Consider the following 26,553-nt stretch of genomic DNA (forward strand, 5'->3'; position numbering starts at 1 on the left):
TACAAGCTATTGTTATTAGCTACATATGATGAAAATAAAGTTCTGCCATCACATCAACCTTTGTAGCTAATGGGCTGAATGAATCCAATTTGCACTAATTTGTCAAAAATATCCAAATAGTCTCATGTGAAATTACTCCTAAAGAAAGAGAACCTTTTATACAGCTGAGGAATGCCAGTTTTTCTCCAGGAATCTACTGATTACATATACATCAGACATCGTAATTCCTACTACTCAGAGCCCTTAGAGATGTTTCTTGGGTTACTGCTTAGAAAAAGCTCTGAGAAAACCCACAGCGAATACTAGCTTCCAATGTGCTTCATTATTGATACTGATATTTTGAGATCATCACAAAGGGAGTGTGAGAATCCTGATTAGCTTACTAATTATCTTCATTTTATATTTAGTTTAGCTCTGTTACCTCCAACACCCATACACATACCCATACACACACACCTCACACTCTCCACTTAGAAAATGAGATGATGATTTGTTATACAATCATATTAACCCTAGTGTTTGTGATTTTGAAACTTGTTTTAGGGAAGATTGTATTATAACAAATATTTGTATCCTTACCTTAACATCTTTTCTAGCCTTAGTAATTCTATGGGACATGGTAGATTGGTCTTATGTTGAATTTTAAACTGTAGAGTATATTATGATTAAGGGTACTTAATTAAATTTGTTCTTTTATACTGTGGAGGGACAGGCAAGACATGAACGATTTTTTTTTTCTGATTGTATTTTCTTAGTCTTTTTTAAAATTCAGGTGAAATTTACAAAACATGCAATTAACCACTATAAAGAACACAATTTGGTGGCATTTAGTGTATTCTCAGTGTAGTTCAACCACCAACTCTCTTTAGTTTCAAACTTTTTCATCATCCCAGAAAAACACCCCATAACCATTAAGTAATCCACATTCCCATCTCCCCCCATTCCCTGTTTTCTGACTCTACGGACATGCCTATTCTGGATATATCATATAAAAGGGATCATGTGATATATGACTTCTTGTGTCTAGCTTCTTTTACTTAACGTAATGTTTTCAAGGTTCATCAGAGTTACAGCATGTATCAGTACTTTGTTCCTGTTTACCGTTGAACAATACCTCACTGCATTTATATATCACAATTTGTTTTTATCTATTCAGCCACTGATGGGCATTTGGTTGTTTCCACCTTCTGGCTTCTATAAATAATGCTGCCATAAACATTTATATACAAGTTTCTGTGTGGACATGTTTGCATTTCTCTTGGGTATATACCTAAAAGTGGAATTTCTGGGTCATATAGTAACTCTATGTTTAACTTTTTGAGGAACTACCAAAAAGTTTTAGACAGTGGTTACATCATTGTACACTCCCACCAGCAATGTATGAAGGTTATTTCTTTATATCCTTACCAACACTTATTTTCCATTTTTGTTGCTGTTGTTTTTATTAAAGCCATCCTAATGGGTACGAAGTGGTGTCTCACTATGGTTTTGATTTACATTTTCTTAATGACCAATGATACTGAATATCTTTTCATGTGTTTACTGGTCATTTGTGTATCTTCTTTGGAGAAATATTTGCTCACATTCTTTGCCCATTTAAAAAACTGGATTGTTTGTCTTTTTGTTGTTGAGTTGTAAGAGTTCTTTATATATTGTGGGCATTAAACCCTTATCACATATGTGATTTATAGATATTTTCTCCTATTCTGTAGGTTTCCATTTTACATTCTTGATAATGTATTTGATGCATGAAAATTTTTAATTTTTATGAAATCCACTTTTTCTTTTGTTGCTCTTGCTTTTGGTGTTAAATATAAGAACCCGTTGCCAATCTTTGCCAATCCACAAATTCATATAGAAATGAAAGGGACCTCAAGTAGAACATTATTTTAAAAACAAAAACAAAGTTGGCATACTCACCTCCACATTTCAAAACTTACCACAAAGCTACAGTAATCAAAACACTCCTTACTGACATAAAGATATATAGGCCAATAGAACGGCACTGGGATTCCAGAAATAAACCCACGCATGTAGGCCACTGATTTTTGATAAGGATGTTAAGAACATTCAATGAGGTAAAGAACATTCTCTTCAACAAATGGTGCTGAAACAACTGGACATCCAAATGTAAAAAAATGAAGCTTACTGCATATATATACCCCTACCTTACTGCATATATAAAAATTAATTAAAAATGCATCAGTGACCTAAAAATAAGAGCTAAAACAATAAAGCTATTAGAAGAAAACATGGGTGTAAATATTCACCATATATAATTTAAACCCACAGATAATTATCCACTTCAGTTAGAAGTGAACATCTTCTCCATCATAACTTTGCCCAAAGACTATGGGGATGTAGCAACGCTGACTGATTTGAATTTGATCTGTTTTCATCCTCCTGTCCATTATGATGGATATTTCATGAGAAATGTCCTTGAAGGTAATCAAAAAGAAGGAAAAGAATCAAGTGCTTAAGCTAATCCTAACAAAATGTACAACTGGCTGTGAGTAATAAAATAAAGTCCAAATACACAATTTAAACCACTTTGTTTTCTAAATTCTTTTGCCAGGTTGATTAATTCTCCTCTTCCATCTACTCCCTTACCTAATAATTTCACCAGGTATAGTTAATATAGTGATTAAGAGCACAGACATTGGGTCAGAGGGCCTGGATTCCAATCTCAGCTCTACCAGTCACATACCTGCTTGTCTTTTATTTAATCTCTCTATGCCTCAGCTCCATCATCTTTTAAACTTTTAAATATTAATGTCCACCTCATGGGGTTGTTGCCTAGCACATAGTAAGTACTTTTCAATTGTGTGCTATTATCTCTAGGACTGACAAAGAGAGGTATTTCTACTCTTCCTAAAGTACTGGTCCATGATTATATATAAAGTTGCTGGAAAAAGCAGCTCATGTGGCAGCTATAAGCACGTGCCTTGCAGACCCCCAACTACAGAAATGTAACTGACCAAAGTCCCCTGCTGCTGTGCTCTGAAATCCAGCACCATGCTTGCCTAAGGGCCTCCCTTCCCTTCGCTGCTCCCAGCCAATAACCAAGTGCTGCAGGAGTGCTAACGGAGGCCATTTCTGGGAGGCACAGCACTCCTCTTATGGCCAGTTTTGGCTCAGTACTCTTTGACAACCTTGTCAAAACCTCCTCGGTCTGAAGGACAAGTCAAACCTTCCATCCAGCTTGATCTTTACTCCAAGCCAGTCTTGCATCTTGGTCTCATGGCTTTTCCAACCTTTCCTGGCTCCCTCCCCGTTTTCTCCTACCCTTTTCATTCCATGTTAGTGTCCAATTTTTAGAGTACTTGGACTACATAACTCGCATTAAAAACCCTCTTATATAAGACCTTAACCTATATTCCACCATTTCTTCTACCTCTTAGCTACATGTATCTTCTTCTTTTGGCTTCCAAGCGTGCCTGATGGCTCCCATCTCTGAGCCTTTGCCCACACCCCTTCTCTGAGAAAGCACTCACCACCTACCATTTTTTCCTGAAGGATCCCACTTGACATTGATCACATATCTCAAATGTCACCTTCTCTAACCCTTTCAGGTTCTGCTAGCCAGGCATACTCTTTCCCTTCTCTAAACCTCCAGGACTTTTGCTTTTGAACTTTTTTATAAGCTTAGTAACAGCAATAACTATCTCTTACTTTGAACCTTCCAAAGTCCCCAGCTTGTACAGGATAGGCACTCAATATTTGTAGAATATACTTGGAAAATTACAGGGAATTCTATTCTAGTGACTTTAATTCTTAACATTCAGGATTTCCAGCAATTCTCATCCATTTTGCTTGATATAGCAATAATGAATTTTAGTGTATAGAAAAAAATCCTATGCATCAAAGTACTTAGGGCAGAATGTAGAATATAGTAACTCAATTTTAATATCTGCTTAAAATTCTTCATCAAATTTGGCTGATTTTTTTTCTCCAGAAGAGTGATTATATGAAATTCTAAAGTACTTCAGGTTTGTCTGTGTATATGAATGTGGACTAGGGGACCAAAAAAAACAATTGTAAAAGAATGCTTCCTCCTGTAACAAAGGGCCCTCTAAGCACTGGTAAGACCAACATCCCTCTCCTTGGGCTCCTCTAGAAACTCAGAAGGGACAGCCTGTCATTTTAATTAACTTGCATAGGGTTAAGTATATATATATGCAGTTATATGAGAGGGCACTGATCAACTCAATACTTAACAAACCTTATTTCTTCACATATACCTGATCACTGGTGGTTATCATTGTGGTTGACATTTATCAAGTTCATGTTGTTCACTTTTAATCCTTACAAAAGACATTCTCAAATACGACAAGAAATTGAGGCTTTGTAACCAAGTCATGCTACTAGGTCACTGACTAAAATCCTTGAGAAATTTATTATAGGTGTCCAAAGAAATGTTAATCATATAAAATTCAATTTTTTATCCCAATCTCATTCCAGTGCTTTTGGGGCAAGGTTCTTGGGCAGTGCAGCCCAAAGAAACTGTCACTGGATTCAAGGCAAGGTCTGGCATCTAGCCAGGGTTCAGCCCCAGTGCCAGCTAAACAGCTTTGAGTAAAGGATTGTAACTCTTTAACTCGGGTCTCTAACCATTTCTGGTTAGGAATGCAACACGCAGGTAAAAACTTCTCAGGTGGGGAAAGCAGACAGTGGCTAGTGCAAAGATCAGATAGCACCTGCATGGACACTCATTTATTAATGATTTAGCAAGAGTGATCACATGGGAGAACATCAGTTTTTCCCTGCCCTCATTTTTCTAACAGACCTGAAAAGTGCACAAGATGGACGGGTCCAGCAAAGAGGAGGAGGACAGCGCCTTCACCAACATTTCTCTTGCAGATGACAAAGGTAAGGAGGAACCCAGTGAATTAAAAAAAAAACACTGGCAACTGCTCTGCAGTTTTTTTAAAGTATAACTTTTATTATTTTTATTATAATGGTAAAACATACTTATTACAGAAAACTTGAAAAAATATAGCTACAAAAACAAAGTTTGTATTTAAGAGTGACTTTTTCCTTTTAATTGATTATTTAAAAAGTTCCCATAGTTGTATTACATATGCTTTTAAAAATAAATCAAAAATATAAAATGTTTATTTCCTAAAAGAAGGACACATGACTTCAAAGTTGTTACTAAACTACCTACGATATCATTACCATATTCTGTGCCATTATAGCCAATTTCTTCTCTATTTTGTAAAATAATTTTACCTTTTCTGAAAAACGAACAAGAATATGCTGCCATTTGCTTTAAGAATTATTTCAGAAAATGGTTTTAAGCAAGTTCAAAGTTTGCTAAATTCTACATGAGAAAAGGAAAAAAAGGGAGTAGTGGTTCTAAAATGCTGACAGAAGGGATAACTATGGCTCATTCAACATCCCAGAGAAAACAGACAATGCTGAGTTGCACAATGTTAACTGGAAACATTTCAAACCTATAAGTGTCCACGTCTTGGGGTACAAGTGTGTTGTTTGCGTTGTCGTATCCAAGTTCCTTCAGCACACTCATAGCAGGAAGCCAGCAGGACTGCAGCTAAGCAATGAGGGTTACTGATTTTGATTAACAGAGAGCAGAGCATGAATATTTAACATGAATTGCTCTTTCACACAGCCACGCTTCTCCACTTTCTTCCTAAATGCTCAGATTCAAAAAGCCTCTTTCTAAAATGCAACCAGACAATTAGCACAAACCGCCAGCCAGCCAGAGCTAAGCTTCTCCTGCTGGCACCGCGTAAACATGCTGGGGGCTTTGGAAATCAAAGAAGAGCATTTTCAGCCTTTATGAAGGGAAAGGCACAAGGTACTGGCGCTGTTGAAAAAATGGGATACTGCTGGCCTTAACAAGCTCCCACCAGGTTGTTTTAGAAAAAAGAGCTACAGAAGGCAGCCAAGGTTCCAAAGACCGAGGGAAACCTGTTTCTTAGCTTCTAGAAGGCACAATAGCAAGGAGCAAGCCCATGGGGAGCTCTGTATGCTGTGCGCAGGTGCAGTTCATATAGAGTGCTTGCTTGCTCTGAATTCACCCCAGCCCAGGACTTTTTCCCTATTGTAACGTGGGCTGGGCCTGTGTCGGGGAAATTAGCCTTTCTGGAGTCACTCTCTCATCCTGCTCTTGGCGGCGCTTGGACTCTGCCCTCCTTGTCTCATCTGCCACCCTCACACTTTCAGAGCAGACAAAGGCTAAAGAAGGTGGAGGATTCGAACAAAGTTTGAATTGTTTAGCTGCAGTCCGGCTGGCTTCCTACTATGAGTGTGCTGAAGGAACTTGGATATGACAACGCGAACAACACACTTGTACCCCAAGACGTGGGCACTTACAGGTTTGAAGTGTTTCCAGTGAACATTGTGCAACTCAGCATTGTCTGCTCTCTCTGGGATGTTGAATGAGCTATAGTTATCCCTTCTGTCAGCATTTTAGAATCACTACTCCCCTTTTTTTCCTTTTCTCATGCAGAATTCAGCAAACTTTGTCCAGTCCACTGCTGGCAATGGTTCTGAGAGGGGCGCTGGCAGAACTGCCTGCTAACAGAATCTGAAGCCATGGGCAGAAGTGCTGACTACCTGGCCAGGGTAAGCGGGCCTCCCAGGTTGGTGTGAGAGTGGTGGCTGCCGAGGAGGGGCTCTACATCTCCTAGCTCCCACCTGTGACCTTCTCCTCCGCGTTAGAGGAGGACAGACTCTCAGGGCACAAAGGGCCTTAAGGGATGGTGTGGCCCGTAACTCTGGGCTGAGGGACCAGTCCTAATCTGTGCTGCTTCAGTGTTCCAAGGTGCAAATGGAAATTATTCCTATACTTGGGACAAAAATAAACTGAAATACCATGTTTTTGGGCCTTTGGAGATAACAGCATCAATTTGTTGTGATAGCACCGGTTCGCTATTATTAATAAGAGGTTCTTGGTCTCTGATAAAATAGGAAAACAAAGTACAATGAAATAAACACAGCTTGTTCAATAGACTTTATTCAAATCGTGGAGTCTATGCAAGAGTAAAGCATTAAAAAGGTATTGCTTAGTTATAAAAAAGTTTAGTCCAATTTCTTTTCTTTTTGTAATTTATATGTTGTCATGCATATACATATATATGAAAAGGTGGCCCAGAGAGGTTAAGTGACTTGTCCAAGGTACACAGCGGCTAGATGCATGCGGTATTTGAACTTGCTGGATATGGAGGCTCCCATACAAGTACTCTGGTACTGATTCCAGTGTGGCTGCCTTGGCTGCAGTCCCTGTCTTCTTTCACACACACACCCCTAACCCCCTGTCCCATCATGATATTGCCTCTTTTCTCATTCAGAGGATGGTAAGAGACAGAAGAAGCAAATACTTGCTACCACTGGGAAAAGGCTTGCCTGGGGGGAGCACTGAACGCATTAAACTTTGGTAACTTCAGATTTAATTTATTTAGATAATTCTACTTCCTGTTACTACGGAGCCAGGAGAACTGGCAGTGGCAGCAGTTATTCAAATCACAAACCAGTCGTGCTCCATACATTCATTTGCAGGTTAGTTGTATAGATTTCAGAGCATGTCTCCATAGAAACAAGGTTATAAATGATAGTTAGGATTCCAGACCAGCCCACATTGTTTAAGCCCCTGGTTCCCAAACTGTGTGCTGAGGCAGCCCAGGGCACTGTGGCAAACCACAGGGGCTCCATGGGGTGTCTCTGTAAGATGATGAGAATGACAGGCTAGAGGTTCATAATTTCACAGTAGATTGAGCTCTGTTTCTTTCAAAGACATCTTTTTAGATGCTGGGTATTCTGCAGCTGCTGTGATAAAAAGTAAGTTCTCTGTAAACATCAGTGTAGAACAGGTAGTGAGGGTGTCAGTTTGAGAAGGGTGGGAAGTTATGAAGTGCCCAAGAGGCACACACACTGCATAAGTAACTGTGTTTAAAAATGCAAAGAAAGAGAATTTGAAATTTCTTTCAGTCTAGATATAGTATTTTTTTTTAATGGTTACTAAGTTTTAAGAACATCAGTACTTATTAAAATATTGGGGGCTAAATAGATTGTTCATGGAACTATTTGGTGTTTCTCTTGGCCTCGGTGCACTGTGAAAAAAATTACTTAGACTTAAGGGCACTGTGAACCAAGGTAGTTTGAGAATCTCTGGTTTACACTATACTAAAGATGGGCTGGCCTCCCTTCTGGATGGGAGACATACAAGGCAGAGCGAAGACATTTGATAGTATTGATCTCTCCTTCCTCCTGTGTTTCTGCTTCCCTGGCTGTGATGCTCTCACACTTCTTTGGTCTCCCTTTAACCACTCTCTCATCATTCCCAGGTTCCTTTGGGATCCCTTCCCCTCAAGTGTTGCTGCCCCCAGATTCTGCCCTTGGCCTAATTTTCTTCTCTCTCTAGACACAATCTCTGGATGATCTCATCCCTTCCTCCTGGTTCCAATCTCACCATCTGTGCTATATACCACTCACTCCCAAACAGAGGTTGCAAATTCAAACACCTTTAGGGCCAGGCAATATATTTATGGGAAAGAGACAATGGTGTATCATCCTTTATTTCATTTTATTTCCAAAACAAAGGATTGAAATTTTAATTTTTTCAGTTTATTAGGTTTTTCACCATGCATTTTTTTTCTTCAGTTTAAAAGTTTTCTAATTTTAATACGGTAAGAACATTTAACATGAGACCTACTCTTTTAGCAAATTTTTAGTGTATAATACAGTATTGTTAACTATAGCACATTGTACACCAGATCTCTAGAACTTACTCATCTTACATACCTGCAACTTTACTCCACTGATTAACAACTGCCCCTTTTCTCCTCCTTCCCACCCCTAGCCCCAGCAACCACCATTCTATTCTTTGCTTCTATGAGTCTATTTTAGATACTTTATATAAGTGGGATCACACAGTATTTGTCCTTCTGTGACTGGTTTATTTCACTTCATATAATGTCCACAAGGTTCATTTATGTCATGGCATATTTCAGGATTTCTTTCTTTTTTTTACAGCTGAATATTATTCCATTGTGTGCACATACAAGCTTTTTGTTTATCCATTCATCTGTTGAATGGGTATTTAGCTTGTTTCCACATCTTATCTATTGTAAATAGTGTAGCAATGAGCATGAAAGTGCTAATATCTGTTTGAGATCCTGATTTCAATTCTTTCAGGTAAATATCTGAAAGTGAGATTGCTGGATTATATAGTAGTTCTGTTTTTATTTTTTTGAGGAAGTGCCCATGGCTTTGCTCTTTTTCTCCCCACAACAAGATTGTTTTGTTCCTTGGGCTCTTTCATAGTGTCATGAATTTTTTAATGATTTTATCTACTTCCGTAAAAAATGCTGTCAAGATTTTGGTAAGGATTGCACTGAATCTGTAGATTGCTTTGAGTAGTATGTATGGACATTTAAAACATCTTAAAGACTTGTACACTGGAAACTATAAAACATGAAAAAATTAAATAAGACACCAACAAATAGAAAGTCATTATACATCCCTTATATATGGCAGCTATTGCTCTTAATGTGGTTTATTTCACAATGATGTCTCAAGTTTAATTCTTTCAATGAGGACATGCTTTGTTTGCACATCTAATACATGGGAACATTCTTCATTTCCCATCACCATTTTATTTGGAACACATAATCCTCTTAGACTAGATTCCATTTTCTATTTTTGATTATGATGAGGGAACAAGAAAAGTTTACTTTTCTCTCAACTACTGTAAGAAAGGCAACAGAGCAACTGTAGTGATAAAATGGCCCCCAATGCTGGCTGCAGGGCGAGGGCTCCAACTAGATCAGGACTGAGGCTCCCGGGAGCGCATGTGCCCTACTCGGAGAGCAGAGCTGCTTCCCCCTTCCATCTGACTTTTGCCATGGAAGAACAGAATGCAAGCAAGCAGCATTTTCAAGAGACATCAGAAATACAGATTTCTTTGGTGCAACTTCTTGATTTTTTCCATGCCTTTCACCAAATCGTAATCTTAAAAACAGCATCACAGAGGTCCAAACAAAACACATTTGCAGGACAGATGTAACTGCAGACGACATTATTTTCAGACTTCTGTTTTTGAATCTTTATTGCTTGTCTTTATCTCTCTTCTGAGTTTCTGGTTAATAATCCAACAGCTTGCTGGGCCTCGAGATATGCCACAGGTATCAAATGAACTCCCTCCCCACCCCCACCTTCAAATCTGCTCCCACTCCTGATTCATAATTTTAATGAAAGGGTCCCATCATCTACCCAGAGATTTATATATTATTGGGCCACTCTCATTTCTTACAATCTGATCAGTCAATCACTGATTCCAATCCATCAGTGATTCCTGTTGACTTTGAAAACGGGTCTCAAATAAATCTGACCTTCTCTATCCCTACTACCACTTCCCTGATCAAAACCCTCACTCCTTCCCACATGAACCACAGCATCAACCTCCCAACAGTTCTTCTTATTTCAATATCCCTTCAAATCTATCCTCTACACTGGCCCTACCACTCTGTCCCCCTCAGAGAACAATCAATGTCTGGCATCCCCTGTTGGATGAAGTCCATATATTCAGTCTGGTATTTGAAGTTGTCCCCTTCCTGGCTCTACCTATCTCTTCAGTGTCATGTTTCTGCCAGACAGTTTATGCTCAGTAGGAAACAGTGCTCCATGTAGACGCTGTCTATCTTGTGCATCTGGACTCGGTTCGTGCTGCTCTCTCTGCACAGAATACCACTCACCCTTCTCTTACCTGGCTAATTCCTAGTCATTGGTTAAGAACTCACCCAGGCACCACCTCCTCCAGGAAGTCTCTTTCACCTACCCAGTTGAATTCCTTTCTCCTTCCTGAAAGCCCCAGATTCTCTTTATCTGTATTTTTTCACAGAATATTGTACTTGAGGTTTATGTGTCCTACCCAACAGAACTGTGGGCTGCCAGAAGACAGAGTATGGGTTTCTCAATGACTGCACTTCCAGGACCCAGCACAATGTCTGAGAATTGACTCCTAGAGTCAGCTTTCCTTTATTATTAATACTTATTGAATTTTTCTCCTAGCTTCACTTTGGGTCAGCTTAGTTTTGCTTTCAGAGAACATTTACTTAACACCTACTATCATATGCCAGGTAGTAGACAGGACTGGCTATTTAAAGAATTGGCTCAGGGTAGTGTGGCGGGAAGGACTTGAACTTTGGAGTCAGAAATACCTGGATTTGAGTCTGTTAGACTTTGAGCAAGTTACTCACATTCCTGAGCCTCAGTTTCCTCAGTTTCAAATGATTGTAACAATATGTCTCAGATTTGTTTTGACAATTATATGAAATAATAAAGGAAGCTTCTTGAACTAGCCTGGTGTACATTTTAGTTCCTCCTCAGCCCACTTCAAGGAGCTTACACTGAAGTTTCTTTAAAGGCTCCAAGACTTGTCCAAATCAGTTGTCATGGTAACAGCAGTGGCCACAGCTCTGTGAGCTGGGACTGCCTGTACACGTACCCCTGATAAGGAGGTTTGGGGAAGAAGGGGAGGTGGATGTGAACAAACTCTTTAAACAAGAGCATGATTCTTTTCTGACAAAAATAATACAGCTCCTCTTTCTCCTCTTTGTCCCAACCCTCATCTCTTCTCTGCCCATCTTCTTCCCATTGCTCTTCTTTATGCCTCAACCTGCTTCCTGATTCTGCTCTCTGACACCTCTCCTGAATAATATTCAAAGCTGCTTCTGCATCTGCTTTTGGCATCAGCCAATTAGCCCTCATTGTAAGGTTGTAATAAGCTTCCCAGAGAAGTGGCCCAATTGTTGGGCGCTTTTATTTGGGGCTGCTTCCTACCACTATACGGAACATGTAACAATACCCGCCCTCATGCCCTGATGAAAGCAGTCTGGGTTTGAAAAGCTTTCAGAAGGCCATCTGCCATCCCCTCAGCCAAGCAGAAGATCAGACACGAGGCCCTGCATTAGTTAGCACTCCAAATAAAAGGTATCAAGGGTCTGTATTCCTTTTCATCTCCCCCTCCATTATATTACAGGCTAAAGAAGGAAATAGACTTGTGGCTACCCAGCTGGGAGACACACTGAGCCATAGCAGGAGTTTTGTCTGTGAAAAGGGAGCAGGCCTTTCTTCTCTGATGGTGAATGGAACCAGTGTTTGCAGCCAGCATCATGCCTCCGAGTGTCTGCTGAATTGCTGGTACTGGCCTTGCCAGGTTACAATGGACTTCTTGGGAGGGTACTGTGTAGATTCAAGTCTCAGAGTAGAGGCAATGTTAAAAAAAGTACACAAGGATGATGCCATGTGTGCTGGTCAGGAACAGGGAAGCTCTCCCTACATCATCATCCCTTTTTACACCCTCCAATGAATTTGACCATGAATATTAATTTAAAAGATTAATCAGATATCTTTAGAGATACCAGAAAAAGATCATCTCTAGCATGGTAGAAATGTTTTTTAGAGAAACTGGACAAGTGTATTCATTCATACCAGCAATGGCAGAAATTTTCAATGAATCTTAACTGGCATTTGGGATCCATATAAGTGCAGATAACGACTTTGGCTGAGTGAAATACCTATTCCTGTAAGCTGAAGATAATATGGACTGCAGCATTTGGAATATTGCCCCAGCCCAGGCAAAATGCCTTAGGGACTTAGCATAAGAGATTCGATAAGAAAAAGGAGATTAACTCTGCTTCTCAGGAGCTTCTGAGAGTGGTATGGCTCTGGGGTTACTAATGTATTGCTAGAAATTGTAAGTGCTCTGTAAAAAAATCTTTAATCAGAGAAAATCTACTTAACTGAAATAAATGATCTAGCATAATGCAAAAACTAGTTTTAATAAACAAGCTTAAGAAAAGGAGTGTTAGGGCAGTATCCAAATGTTTTCAGTAATCTAGAAACTATATTAGTGTTCTCTAAGTTTCTGATCAAAGGATAAATATTAATATTTTAACTCTTCTCTCAAAAGACAAAACCATCCATCAGTTGTCTTGTACCAGTTATGTGTCTTTTCTTCTTCATTAGATTAACAAAAAAGGGGAAAGTAAGAATTATTTATGTTAAATTTATACAAAATCCTTTGTTAATTATGCTTTTTTTTTTTTTTACCAGAGAATAATCTGCAGAAGATCTAAAAAATCAGGGACGCATTTTATTTACTGAGCACATGGCCTAATGCAATGCTGACCTCTTCCAGGTCCTTCTCCTGTTGCAAAGGGGCCCAGGTGCTGATTTCTCAACATGGGGACCTTCATTTCAGAAAGACTCCATTTGGTTTGGATCAGCTGTGGACACACTTCCCCGTCACAGGCCTCCTGCCTGCTTGATTTGTTGAGAATTTGAGGGCCTGAGCCTGTTTTTCTTAGAGGCCCTTGGGGCTCCCTCCAGAGATCCTTTGCAAGCTCTCTTCTGAGCCTTCAAAAAGAATCCAGAGTGTAAAGAGGAGGAGAACTCTAAAAGGACAGGGCAAACTGGATGAATCACTTCTGTTGAACTCTTCAACCTTAGGAATAAGAATTTTAAATGATCTAAAAGCTGTAAGTGACCCTACTGGAAATAATAATGAACATCAATCACAGAACCAGAGTTATGTAAAAGTTGTTCCAGAAACACATGCTTTGCTCACACAGATTGACTTTACAATTCATTTTCAATCCAACATTGGAAATGGAAGGGACTCAGTGGCTGCCCGCAGTGAATGGTCCCAAATAGCGAGTGTTCCTTGTGGCTTTCTGTTACAGTAACCTGGGTCTTCCCACCACCAGCCTTCCAGGATGCACACAGCCTCTTTTCAGCCTGTACTGGCTTTCTTCCCCATTTAATCATTGTTCCTTTGTTTCTCCACACACACGTTTCATTGTCAGCTTAATGACTTTGGCTCTGAGTACTCTGCTCTGCACATGCGCGATTCTCTCATGTCTGGTAGCATGACGTTAGTAAAAGCTGTCTGAAAAGTGTGCGTTTTAAAACTCATTCTTCCTTTCTTATCCCTCTTGAGAATCTTCACTGCCTTTCTCCAGCAGAAAAGGCCTATTACTTGTTCATCCATGTGAATATTTAGCTTTCATTTTCCTTCTCGGTAGCGAGGTTAGAGATTTTTCTAAAGTCATGAGAACTCTTTAGAAAGCTTTGTTTATAAAAATATTTAGAAGGCATTTCAACAGTGTTTCTTAACCTTTTTCATTTTAGAGTTTTAAATGGCTTGAGCTTCATTCTATTACAATGTTCCTCGACTTACACAGTGGGTTCCTATCCCAGCTGCTTTAAAATAGTGTCAAGACAGAATACCTGTAAATAAATGTAATTTATGTATAATTTGAGAGACTGAGTCTCAAATGTCAGTGACTGTTGGCCCCTAAACACTAAATTTCTCAGCCAATGCTGCTCTGAAATACTTAGTGATCATCTAGCACACAACTGCCCAGAGAGAGCCTATATTACAAGGAATTTTCAAAGAACCATTTTTGTAGAATGTTTTTTACTAACACAAACAGTAAGTTCTTTATTGCCCATTTTGTAATTTGAGACATTATCCTTCTTCCATAATATGCAATCATTTGTGAAAGGAGTTAGGTAAATTCAGAGCTAACTGATCACCTTTGAAAAGCAAACTCATAGCTAACCAATCTTTTAAAAAGCAAACTGTGTATGTAATATTTCTGTCATGTTCCAATACTTACATCTTTAAGGACTTTGTTTTATTTTGTTGTTATCTTTTTGAGGGGGAGGCCAAAAAACTAAAGCTATTCTGGAGAAAGAAGATTAATCAACTATCACTCTAGTTTTCCTATAGGTTTCTCAATTCTGGTAATAACTAGAAAATCAGTAGGTTTCTCTAGAAATCTTACTTAATTCTTTAGATACTTGATACCATCTAAAAAATAACCCATCACTTATCACAAATAAAACTAAGAATGTCACAACATTAGATATTCAGAGTAAGCCCACATTTCACTAACTACTCATGAAGCTCTTCTTAAGATGAATAATGATAATAACAAACATTTATTTAGAATTTAATATATCCCAGGTATTGTGCTAAGAACTTCACATTCATTATCTCATTAATCTTCACAAATATCCTGTGATAGGTATTTTTCAGAAAGAAAACTGGGACTCAAAAACATTTAGTAACTTGTACACAACAGAGCTGGGATTTCAGCCCATGTCTGAGTGGCTTCAAAGCCTTCATCAGATGACAATGCATCAGGATAGAAATGAAGAGATACAGAGCATAACCACATTATGCTGTCTAGGCAGAAGCAATAAGGTGGCTGCATTGCAGGTACTGAATAATGAAATATGGTCTCCTACTCATATTATGGGGTCAGTGTTTCAAAAATGTAATCACAGAATCAGAGGGCAAGAAGAGCCCCAGAGATTCTCCGACAATACAAGAATATGATCAGACAAGAAAGGCAGAATATAAAATAGTATCTATGTTGTGATTACAACCATGAGAAAGTAATTTATGCATATGGACTTGGATGGGAAGAGAACTTGGAAAAATATATCTATTAGTATAAAGGGGTTATAGGTTATTGAATTTTTTGTGTTATATTTATGCAATATTTTTACTTAAAAAATAAGATTTAACATTAGAATTTTTCTAATAAATGAAAGTAAGATATTAATCCTAACATTAGGGATGATTTTGAGAGGCATGTAAAAATACCAGTGGTAGTGTTAGGACACCTATCAAAACATCACTACTGCCTTTTGCAGTTTTAGTGATGCAAGCAAAAAGGTGCCTTGGAAAGATAAAATATAGGAAGTGGCAAATGTAGCTATAAGACACAAAAGTCATGGGGTTCAGGGGGAACAGGGGGAAGAAGACATAAATTGTAAATGCTACCCTGACACTCATATCTTATTTGTTTTAATTTTATTTTTATTTTGACTACAAAACATTTGCAAGTACCCTAAAAAGGATTCTCTTTTCCTGAATTATTTGAGAGTAAGTTGCCAACCCAATGCCCCATCCCTCCTGGATATACCATCATGTGTATTTTCTAAGAAGAAGGACTTTCTCCTTTACATTCACAATACAACTAACAAAATCAAGAAAATTACATTCATACATTACTATTACCTAATTTCAAAGTGCATTTAAGTTTCATTAGTTGTCTTAATATCTGTTAACAGCAAAAACTTCTAGTGTCAAATCATACTTCGCATTTAGCTGCCATGTCACTTTAGTGTTCTCAGAAACATAACTCAATCTTTACTTGACTTTCATGGCCTTGATACATTTAAAGATTATAAGGCAGTTACTTTGTAAAATGGTAAGTATGGCAAGACTATCAGAGAAGTGATGCTGTGCCCTTCTCATTGCATCCTATCAGGTTGTACGTAATTTCTATTTGTTCCTTTTCTAGTGAGGTTAACTTTGATCCCTTGATTATGGTGGTGTCTTACTCCTTTTACTTTTAGTAATTAGCAAGTATTTGAGGGGGCGGCAGAGATATTTGGTGACTGTGTAAATGCTCCATTTCACATCAAACTTTTAGAAAGTATTTATTTTTATCAAAAAACACTCATGGTTTCCTAATGTACTGAGTGGGTCACTATCCTTAGTATGTAAAAAGAGAGATAGGGAAGGATGACCAACAGGGAAAAATGGAATATTCCTTTACTTCCTCATCTGCTTGACAAATATTTAATAGAGCCTATTAGGGCAGGAACTTGATATAGGCTGTAACTTCAGTGTGTCTGATTTGAGCCACAAGTGGGGCTCCTCCTGCAGTGAGTGGCCACTGGAAAGGCGTTAGGTTGTAGATAGCACGTGATCCTATTACCATATGGACAGATCATTTTATTATACTACTTTTCATAACCCTTCCTCCTACATTTAAGGAAAACACTTCATCACATTTGGTCTCATTTTCAACATTCTAAAAGAGATTTTTAATTCACTGTACCTCATCATGCCTTCTCTTTTCCTCCTTTTTCCTCATTCTCTCCACAATCTTTTAAATCTACTCTGCTGTTTTTTACCTTTGCCTTTACCTGGCCTTTTATCCTCTTGGGAGTGCCTGGTGGCCTTGTTCCTCCCTTTCACCTTCTTTCTCTCACATTTATGCTGGCCTAAGTCCTCCTCCTTTTTCTCTGCATCCTTATCTCATGGCCTGACCTTTGCACTTTTGCTCCTCTGGTCCTGCCTCTGACTATATTCCCTATTGTATTATTGGCTTAAGGGTTTGGAGATAAAGCAACACCTCACTAATTTGAGTTCTTTTTTTTTTTAAGTTTTTGTTTTATTATTTTAAGTACACAGAAAGGAAGTCTTTGGCTCCAACAAATTTAGGTATAAGAACTCATAATTTGCTTTCATTAGTGGAGAGTTACAATCATTGCTGCTAAGTCCATTACCTGTTCACATAGAATTCTGCATTGTTGCTAAGGCTGGTATTTCCCTTGTTTGTTATTTAGTTATGGAGTATGTATGCCTTTTCTTTAGGCAGCATTGAGTAATGCTTAAGTTTCCAAGCTCAGCAGTTGAAGTCTCAAATCAAATCCTGGCTCAGCAGCAATGGTAACACTAGGCAAGTTAGTTAACTTCTCTAAGCTTTAGTGTCTTCATTCATCCATAGCATGGGGATATAAGTCCCTACCTCAGAAAAAATTGTGAGAACTAAATAAAATAGTTCTTGGAAAAGCACGTGGTACCTGGTACAAGCTGAATGAATGTCGTCTATTCTTATAGATGACAATAGATGGTATAATCTTATTATATGATTTCTGTACTAAAAATCTATTTCCAAATATAGTAAAAGTATTTGGGATATGTAATGGAAAACTCTTTACAATTAATATTCCTGACTAAAACCATTTTTGAAGTCTTAAAAAAGTGTCATTGCTAATATGCAAAAAATAAGCCTGAAATATGAACTTTGTATAGTAACTAGCTAAAATTCCTCCATGTTTCTTTATTGTTCTACCTGAAAGAGCCATTATTTTTTTTCTGTCACTGCCGCAGTCCTAATAATATTCTCCAGAAAATTCCACAAAGTTTAAATATTTAAAGATACAACAGGTGGAGACTTCTGGTTGGGAGGCTGTAGAAACCTTTCTCCATCAGTGTGGTGATGACCTATAGGGGTTTACAGATATTCTGGTCAACATCCGGGACTCTTCCAGCTAAATGTCACCATGAGGTAAGCCTTTCTCAACCTCAGTGGATTACAGGGCAGGGAAAGGGCACCAATCCCCTTAGGTGAGAGGAGAAACAGTCCTACAGGAAGGCGTGGAGAGTCCTAAAATTCTGGGCTAACTTTACATGTAATAACAGTGTGACCAATCTACAAAGTCTAGATTCTGGGGTCATCATTTTAAGAAGACAAAGTTACTAATGGAAGGGAATAATCTTCTCAGAAAGGCAATTCTATATAGGGAAAAACAAAAACAAAACTAAGTAAACCAAACAGAGCCACTAACAGTTCAAGATACTGAGCTCAAGAATTAAATTCAATGCACTGTGACATCAAATGGCCTGCGAGCTCAGAGCTAGAAAGCTGCTCAGTCATAGTTGGAACTTGTGAATCAGTACTTTCCTGGTCAAAGTTACCTAGTTTTTTCAGGTGGTTTACTAGACCAGAGAAGAACAAAGATGAATAAGCTAAGTAAATGTTAAACAGTTTTCAAAGGAAGTCTTCTGTTAAATAATCATAGTCATTCTCAACCAGGTTTCCTCAAATGAACTATATGGGAACACAGAAAAGGATTTGAGTGACTATCTCAATTCTCTCAGGGATGGCACATATCTAGTACCTTTCTAGATGCAAAGAGAGAATTTAATTTATTTCATACAATGAACTCCTTAAAAGGGCTTAGTTCTCTCTCAGAACCTCTGGTTAAAAAGGGCTGGAGGCACTGGAGGCAAAGCCATCCTCATGGCAGAACTGCAACATAGTAAATCACTTTTCTAGAACCTCAGACTAAAATCCCTGATCATCTTTGACTCTTCCCTCACCTATATCTTCTAGAGTTGATTTAATTTGATAAAACACCCTGCTCTTACTTTCTTCAAGATGTTTATGGTAATATCCCCTCTTCTGCATTTCCACTGCCTCCACCCCTCATGACTGAATTACTAAAACAGTCTTATACAGTCATGTAACAGCCTCTTGGAATCTCAGTTTCCTCACATGCAAACTAAAGACAATCATAGTACCTACCTTATAAGATTATGGTGAGGATTGAATGGGATATTTTAAGTGCTCAATACACCACCTTACAAACAAGTTAGAATTCAATAAATGTTAGCTATCATGGTTACTATGTACTCATCTTGCTGTAGTCTTTCCCACCAATTCACCCTACTCATTCATACTGCCTCTACACAAATCTTTCTGAAGAACATGTCAGTCATTATCTTGGGAATGTAAGGAATCAAATTCCTGCTTGGCTTTCTGTGCCTTTCTCAGCTGATTTATTCATTTACTCTTTCATCTACTTAGATTTTCTGGTTCAAACTTTAGACAGCCAACTTATTTCCTACTACTTGAAACATGTATCATTCAACCTTGGTCACTATGTTTATATTGTATCCCTGTTATGGGCCAGGAGATAAATAGGAATTAAGGCAGAAACACTGACAACTCTCTCAGAATTTACAGTTGGGAGAATAAAAGGCTTATTAGTCAAAAGTTTCTTCACCATGCCTCCACCTCATATATTCACATGTTCCTAATCTACACCAACTGCTCTCTCCTTTCTCCAAAGTTCTATCATACTTAGCACCACACTATTTTACATTTGTCCTAAGGTGGGTTCTGTGTGTCTTAAGAACTATATTATAAACTCTTTAAGAGATTTCTATATTCCCTTAAGTGACTAATACATGAGGAGTTCAAAATATACTTTCGGAATGAGATCAACTCATTGATTTTTATAGGATGCAGAATATACATATCCTCCTTGGGGTCCATATTTTCAAAATGTGCGTACTTTAAAAACGTTTAGTCTAAAGGAGGAAAAAGAACTTATATTTCTATCAATTAGAATATATATCCACTTGGACCAAAAGCCCTTTGATTTATTATAGCTGTTATTATTGCCTGTTACTGGATTACCTGAGATTCCACTAGTAATTAAGAAGTGCACATTATTTTGTATTTTTCATTCAGTAATTTTCATAGAATCAGAGAAATTCCCTAAGTAAACTCCTTGTTCTGATTATTTCTGTTCAGCGTACCCTAAAATTTGGTGTTGTAAAGCAACAATCATCTTATTTTGCTCCCTGTTTTGTGGCTCAGAGATTCAGGAAGGGCTCAGCTGGGCAGTTCTCCCATGAGTCTCTCATGCCGCTGCAGTGAGATTCAGCTGAGGCTGCAGTCATCTGAAGTTTGGAAAGAGCCTTAGACTCATTCGACTTTTGGCCCCATCCCTGGTGTGAGACTTCTGGCAAGTCACTTTATTTCTCTGGGTCTCATTTTCTGCACATGATGAAATAAAACCAATCAATCCCTTTAAGAGCTCTTTCAGCTCCAGAGTTCTGTGATTCTATCAAAAATATTTCACTATGAACAGATACAAATCACTGTGCATAATTAAGGTCATTCTACAAGTCAAGAATGTTTCTAAGTGAAGGGACAACATAGGGAATGAAGTAATCAAGTAAAATTTTTTGTTGTGAAACAGAAACTCATCTTGAATCAATTGTGCCACTAGAGGTCACTAGTGTACCACCTCAAAGAGATAAATGTGATCAAGTCACTGGCAGTTCCCTCTCGTTGGCCCCTAAATGATGTTCATGGAGCCTTTTAGTTTATCCTGAATTACCTCCTGACAGTTGTCAGAGACATATGTTATGATGACGTGTCATTGGTTGTCATTCTAGGTAATGTTCCACATGTGCCTGATGAGCCATGACTGGAACCATAAGGAAAATTACTTCTTTGGCTTTTCTGCCTTCTCACTGACATGTGATAAGGGGCAGTGAGATAATTTGATAGAAAGTGATGTAAGCTCTGAGGTGGAATAACACTGTGGAAATACAGTGTCATCCTCTAATGCAGCAAGAACAAGTGGTTTTTATGAAATAGAAAAAGTAAGGATCTAGAGAACATCCATTCATCCATCCATCCATTCAATATACATGGACACACATGTAGACACTTGTCCTGGCAATGGGGCTGCATTAATAAGGAAGATCAGTTGGTTCCCTCAATGAATTTAAGGAATCAGGTATAAGAAGTTTCTATTCAGATGTAATTAGTACTTATAGACCGCCACACCAGGCTACTTTCTCTCAGATTCTTAAATTTTTTCTTCCCAACAGACCTTCAGGATAAGCGCTAGAATATATCTATTTCTGTAGATGGTCCCTTGCAAGACAGCAAGGGCTGGTAGCTTTTTTAAGCTAATGACACTTTTCTGAGGTGGTGTTAAGAATAGACTATACACCTTTTATATCTAATCCAAACCTGAACCACAGAGATACTTGCAAGAAAGTGTCAAAATATTGAGTTGGATTGTGGCCAATGATACTTATTAGAAAAGAATATTAAAATTTATTTTAACATAAAACTCTTTGGATGGGAGAAACAAAGTCCAAAATGAAATGAATACCCTGGAACATAAAGATCCATAGAGATGTCCTTGGAGAAACTTCTGTGAGTGAGAAGGATGGACTCCAGAATACCTCTGAAAGCATATCAGTTTTCCCCAAATTGAAAAGTACATTATATCTTCTTATCATTTTCTTTCTGTAGAACATAAAGAAAATCTACTTCAAACTCTCAGACTCATGATTCTATCACCAAGGATGAGCATTGAGAGGTTCTGGGTCCCTTCCAGCTTTCAGGGACCTTGAATTGGCTTGAATTAGTTGTCCTCAGCCTTTAGACTGCACATAGAGGCACTGCTGGGCAGGATGCAAACCAACCCCTAGCCCTCAATAGCAAGTCTTTCTCTTGTTCTCTGCCTACAGAACAGAAGGCAGTGAGCCTGGCCAGATCTCTGCTTCAAGCTGGGGAAGCCTTGACCTACTTCTGCTGTGATTAATGTTACCAACTATCTTGACAATCATTGATTTCAACCTTTTGTTTTAAAACAAACTACACGCAGGTTTGTTCTTCCTTCTGATTGTTGCAAAGTTTGGTGAAATAGTGAAAAAAAAAACGGAGGGAAGGGGGAGAGCTACGAAATATGACTTGATCTATTTTAAAAACACTCCTGTTACTATGCCATTGACTTCTACTGATGCTCCTTTAATCACCAGCTGGTGTAGTTCTCTTCCTTTTTGATTGACAGGCATTCCACCAACACATTATGAGACATTTTGTAGTATTTCTCTTCAGATAACTGTGTAAGGAAGGAGGAAGAAAAATAGGGACTTATCACAGAACTAAAGATTTTTCAAGTTAGAGGTTTTGGGGAGAGGCAGCCCACAGGGCCCCTGAGTATCACTGCATGTTTTTGTTGGTATGCCAAGAATACAGGGTCCTGCCTGGCTTTTACCCAGGCCATTTCTTAGGATGTGTTTGCAGAGAGCAACTTGAATGGTGGAGGTAATGTGTCTCCTTGGTTAAAGAATAAACCTGCAGTTAAGCCACAATGCTGCTCATGTGAAACCTTGATAAGAGTGTATGTCTGGCACTGAACAATGTATTAGAACAGATGGCCCTAATGGACACCTACAGAACACTACATCTAAAAGCAATAGGATACACATTCTTCTCAAGTGCACATGGAACATTTTCAAGAATAGATCATATACTAGGCCACAAAAAGAACCTCAGTAAATTCAACAAGATTGAAATTGTACCAACCAGCTTCTCAGATCACAAAGGTATGAAACTAGAAATAAATTACACAAAGAGAACAAAAGGCACACAGACACACAGAGGCTTAATAACATGCTCCTAAATAATCAGTGGATGAATGACCAAATAAAAACAGGGATCAAGCAATATATGGAGACAAATGATAATGATAATTCAACAACACAAAATCTGTGGGATGCAGCAAAGGCCGTGATAAGAGGGCAATATATTGCAATACTGGCCTACCTCAGGAAAGAAGAACAATCCCAAATGAACAGTCTAAACTCACAATTAATGAAAATAGAAAAAGAAGAACAAATGAGGCCCAAAGTCAGTAGAAGGAGGGACATAATAAAGATTAAAGCAGAAATAAATAAAATTGAGAAAAATAAAACAACAGAAAGAATCAATGAAAGCAGGAACTGGTTCTTTGGGAAAATAAACAAAATAGATAAACCCCAGCCACACTTATCAAGAAAAAAAGAGAGTCTACACACATAAACAGAATCATAAATGAGAAAGGAAAAATCACTAAGGACAACAAAGAAATACAAAGAATTATGAGAAAATACTATGAAAAATTATATGGTAACAAACTGGATAACCTAGAAGAAATGGACAACTCTTTAGAAAAATACAACCAGCAAAGGCTGACCCAGGAAGAAACAGAAAATCTGAATAGACCAATTACCAGCAAACAAATTGAATTAGTAATAAAAAAACTACCTAAGAACAAAACCCCTGGATCAGATGGTTTCACTGCTGAATTTTATTAAACATTTAGTGAAGATGTAATACCCATCCTCCTTAAAGTTTTCCAAAAAATAGAAGAGGAGGGAATACTCTCCCAAACTCATTCTATGAGGCCAACATCACTCTAATACCAAAACCAGGCAAAGACATCACAAAAAAATAAAATTACAGACCAATATCCATGATGAACATAGATGCAAAAATATTCAACAAAATATTAGCAAATGGAATTCCAAAATACATCAAAAAGATGTTCATCATGATCAAGTGGTATTCATCCCAGGGATGCAAGGATGGTACAACATTCAAAAATCCATCAACATCATCCACCACATCAACAAAAAGAAGGACAAAAACCACATGATCATATCCATAGATGCTGAAAAAGCATTTGACAAAATTCAACATGCATTCATGATAAAAACTCTCAACAAAATGGGTATAGAGGGCAAGTACCTCAACATAATAAAGGCCATATATGACAAACCCACAGCCAACATTATACTTAACAGTACTAAGAAGAAAGGAGAAGCTGAAAGGTTTTCTTTTCATATCAGAAAAAAGATAAGGATGCCCATACTCCCCACTTTTATTTAACTTAGTTCTGGAGGTCCTAGCCACTGCAATCAGACAACACAAAGAAATAAAAGGTGTCCAGATTGGCAAGGAAGAAATCAAACTGTCCCTGTTTGCAGATGACATGATATTGTACATAAAAAACCCAAAAAATCCACTCCATAATTACTAGATCTAATATCTGAATTCAGCAAAGTTGCAGGATACAAAATTAATACACTGAAATCTGTTGCATCCCTATACACTAACGATGAACTAGCAGAAAGAGAAATCAGGAAAACAATTCTGTTCACAATTGCATCAAAAAGAATAAAATACCCAGGAATAAACCTAACCAAGGAAGTGAAAGAACTATATCCTGAAAACTATGGGACACTCTTAAGAGAAATTAAAGAGGACACTAATAAATGGAAATTTATCCCGTGCTCTTGGCTAGGAAGAATTAATATTGTCAAAATGGCCATCCTGCCTAAAGCAATCTGCAGATTCAATGCAATCCCTATCAAAATACCAACAGCATTCTTCAGTGAACTAGAGCAAATAGTTTTAAAATTCATATGGAACCACAAAAGACCCTCAATAGCCAAAGCAATCCTGAGACGGAAGAATAAAGCGGGGAGAATTATGCTCCCTGACTTCAAGTTTTACTACAAAGCTACAGTAATCAAGACAATTTGGTACTGGTGCAAGAACAGACCCATAGACCAGTGGAACAGAATAGAGAGTCCAGATATAAACCCAAGCATATATGGTCAATTAATATTAATATACGATAAAGGAGCTATGGATATACAATGGGGAAATGACAGCCCCTTCAACAGCTGGTGTTGGCAAAATTGGACAGCTACATGTAAGAGAATGAAACTGGATTATTGTTTAACCCCGGACACAAAAGTAAACTCAAAATGGATCAAAGACCTGAATGTAAGTCATCAAACCATAAAACTCTTAGAAGAAAACATAGGCAAAAATCTCTTGAATATAAACATGAACAGCTTCTTCATGAACATATCTCCCTGGGCAAGGGAAACAAAAGCAAAAATGAACAATAGGGACTATATCAAACTAAAAACTTTCTGTACAGCAAAGAATACCATCAGTAGAACAAAAAGACATCCTACAGTATGGGAGAATATATTCAGAAATGACATATCTGATAAGGGGTTGACATCCATATTATATAAAGAGCTCATGCACCTCAACAAACAAAAAGTAAATAAACCAATTAAAAAATGGGCATAGGAGCTGAACAGACACTTCTCCAAAGAAGAAATTCAGATGGCCAACAGGCACATGGAAAGATGCTCCACATCGCTAATCCTCAGAGAAATGCAAATTAAAACCACAATGATATATCACCTCATACCAGTTAGGATGGCCAACATCCAAAAGACAAACAACAACAAATGCTGGTGAGGAAATGGAGGAAGGGGAACCCTCCTGCACTGCTGGTGGGAATGTAAGTTACTTCATTGTGGAAAGCAGTATGGAGGTTCCTCAAAAAACTAAAAATAGAAATACCATTTGACCCAGGAATTCCACTCCTAGGAATTTACCCTGAGAATGCAGCAGCTCAGTTTGAAAAAGACATATGCACTCCTATATTTATCACAGCACTATTTACAATAGCCAAGAAATGGAAGCAGCCTAAGTGTCCATCAGTAGATGAATGGATAAAGAAGATGTGGTACATACACACAATGGAATATTATTCAGCCATAAGAAGAAAACAAATCCTATCATTTGCAACAACATGGATAGAGCTGGAGGGTATTATGCTCAGTGAAATAAGCCAGGCAGAGAAAGACAAGTGTCAAATGATTTCACTTATATGTGGAGTATAAGAACAAAGCAAAAACTGAAGGAGAAAAACAGCAGAAGACTCACAAAACCCAAGAAATGACTAACAGTTACCAAAGGGAAAGGGATTTGGGAGGATGGGTGGGAAGGGAGTGATAAGTGGAAAAATGGGGCATTATGATTAGCACACATAATGTAGTGGGGGGGGACACGGTAAAGGAAGTATATACAGAGAAGACAAGTAATGATTCTACAGCATCTTACTATGCTGATGGACAGTGACTGTAATGGGGTATGTGGGAGCAACTTGATAATAGGAGGAGTCTAGTAACCATAATGTTGTTCAAGTAATTTTACATTAACGATACCAAAATAAAATTAAAAAAAAAAGATTGTATGTCAGTGACACCTTAACTTAAAAAAAGAAGAATGAATCTGCTTCCACTTGCTCTAAAAGCAATAGAGGCCCCGAGCTCAGTGTCCCTCCCTGCACCATAACCCACTGCATGTGCAAGCACTTATCTGGGTCCCCTGCTTCTCCACCATGGGACTCGGGGCACACGGGGAGCAGAAGAAAGCAGCATGATGCTCCTGTCCTGAGACTTGGATTTTGTTATCTCATGTCTTCTTCCAGGATTCATGAAATTATAGCAGGCCAACTTGTTACCTTGGATGTACTGTATAATAC

The 26,553-nt window shown here is 38.2% G+C and overlaps 1 protein-coding gene and 1 long non-coding RNA gene across 5 annotated transcripts in view; one reads left to right on the top strand and one right to left on the bottom strand.

Annotated features, from left to right (window-relative positions):
* LOC118934763 (uncharacterized) overlaps positions 1–26,553 on the bottom strand; it is a 94,921-nt gene that overhangs the window by 59,091 nt on the left and 9,277 nt on the right. The gene's annotated exons all lie outside the window — the stretch shown is intronic.
* SCOC (short coiled-coil protein) overlaps positions 4,772–26,553 on the top strand; it is a 39,699-nt gene continuing 17,917 nt past the window's right edge. Inside the window, exons 1-2 of one of the 4 annotated variants that reach the window (XM_057502636.1) lie at positions 4,782–4,869; positions 6,476–6,591. Coding sequence is in view for 3 of the 4 variants with exons in the window: in XM_057502630.1 (XP_057358613.1) it covers positions 4,803–4,869 (67 nt within the window). In the remaining variant the exon portion in view is untranslated. Of the gene's footprint in view, positions 4,870–6,475; positions 6,592–26,553 lie in introns of all 4 variants that reach the window. The other 3 variants (XM_057502630.1, XM_057502631.1, XM_036930298.2) reach the window with 3 other exon arrangements.

The sequence above is a fragment of the Manis pentadactyla genome, chromosome 5 (assembly GCF_030020395.1).
Source record: "Manis pentadactyla isolate mManPen7 chromosome 5, mManPen7.hap1, whole genome shotgun sequence".
NCBI lineage: Eukaryota > Metazoa > Chordata > Mammalia > Pholidota > Manidae > Manis > Manis pentadactyla.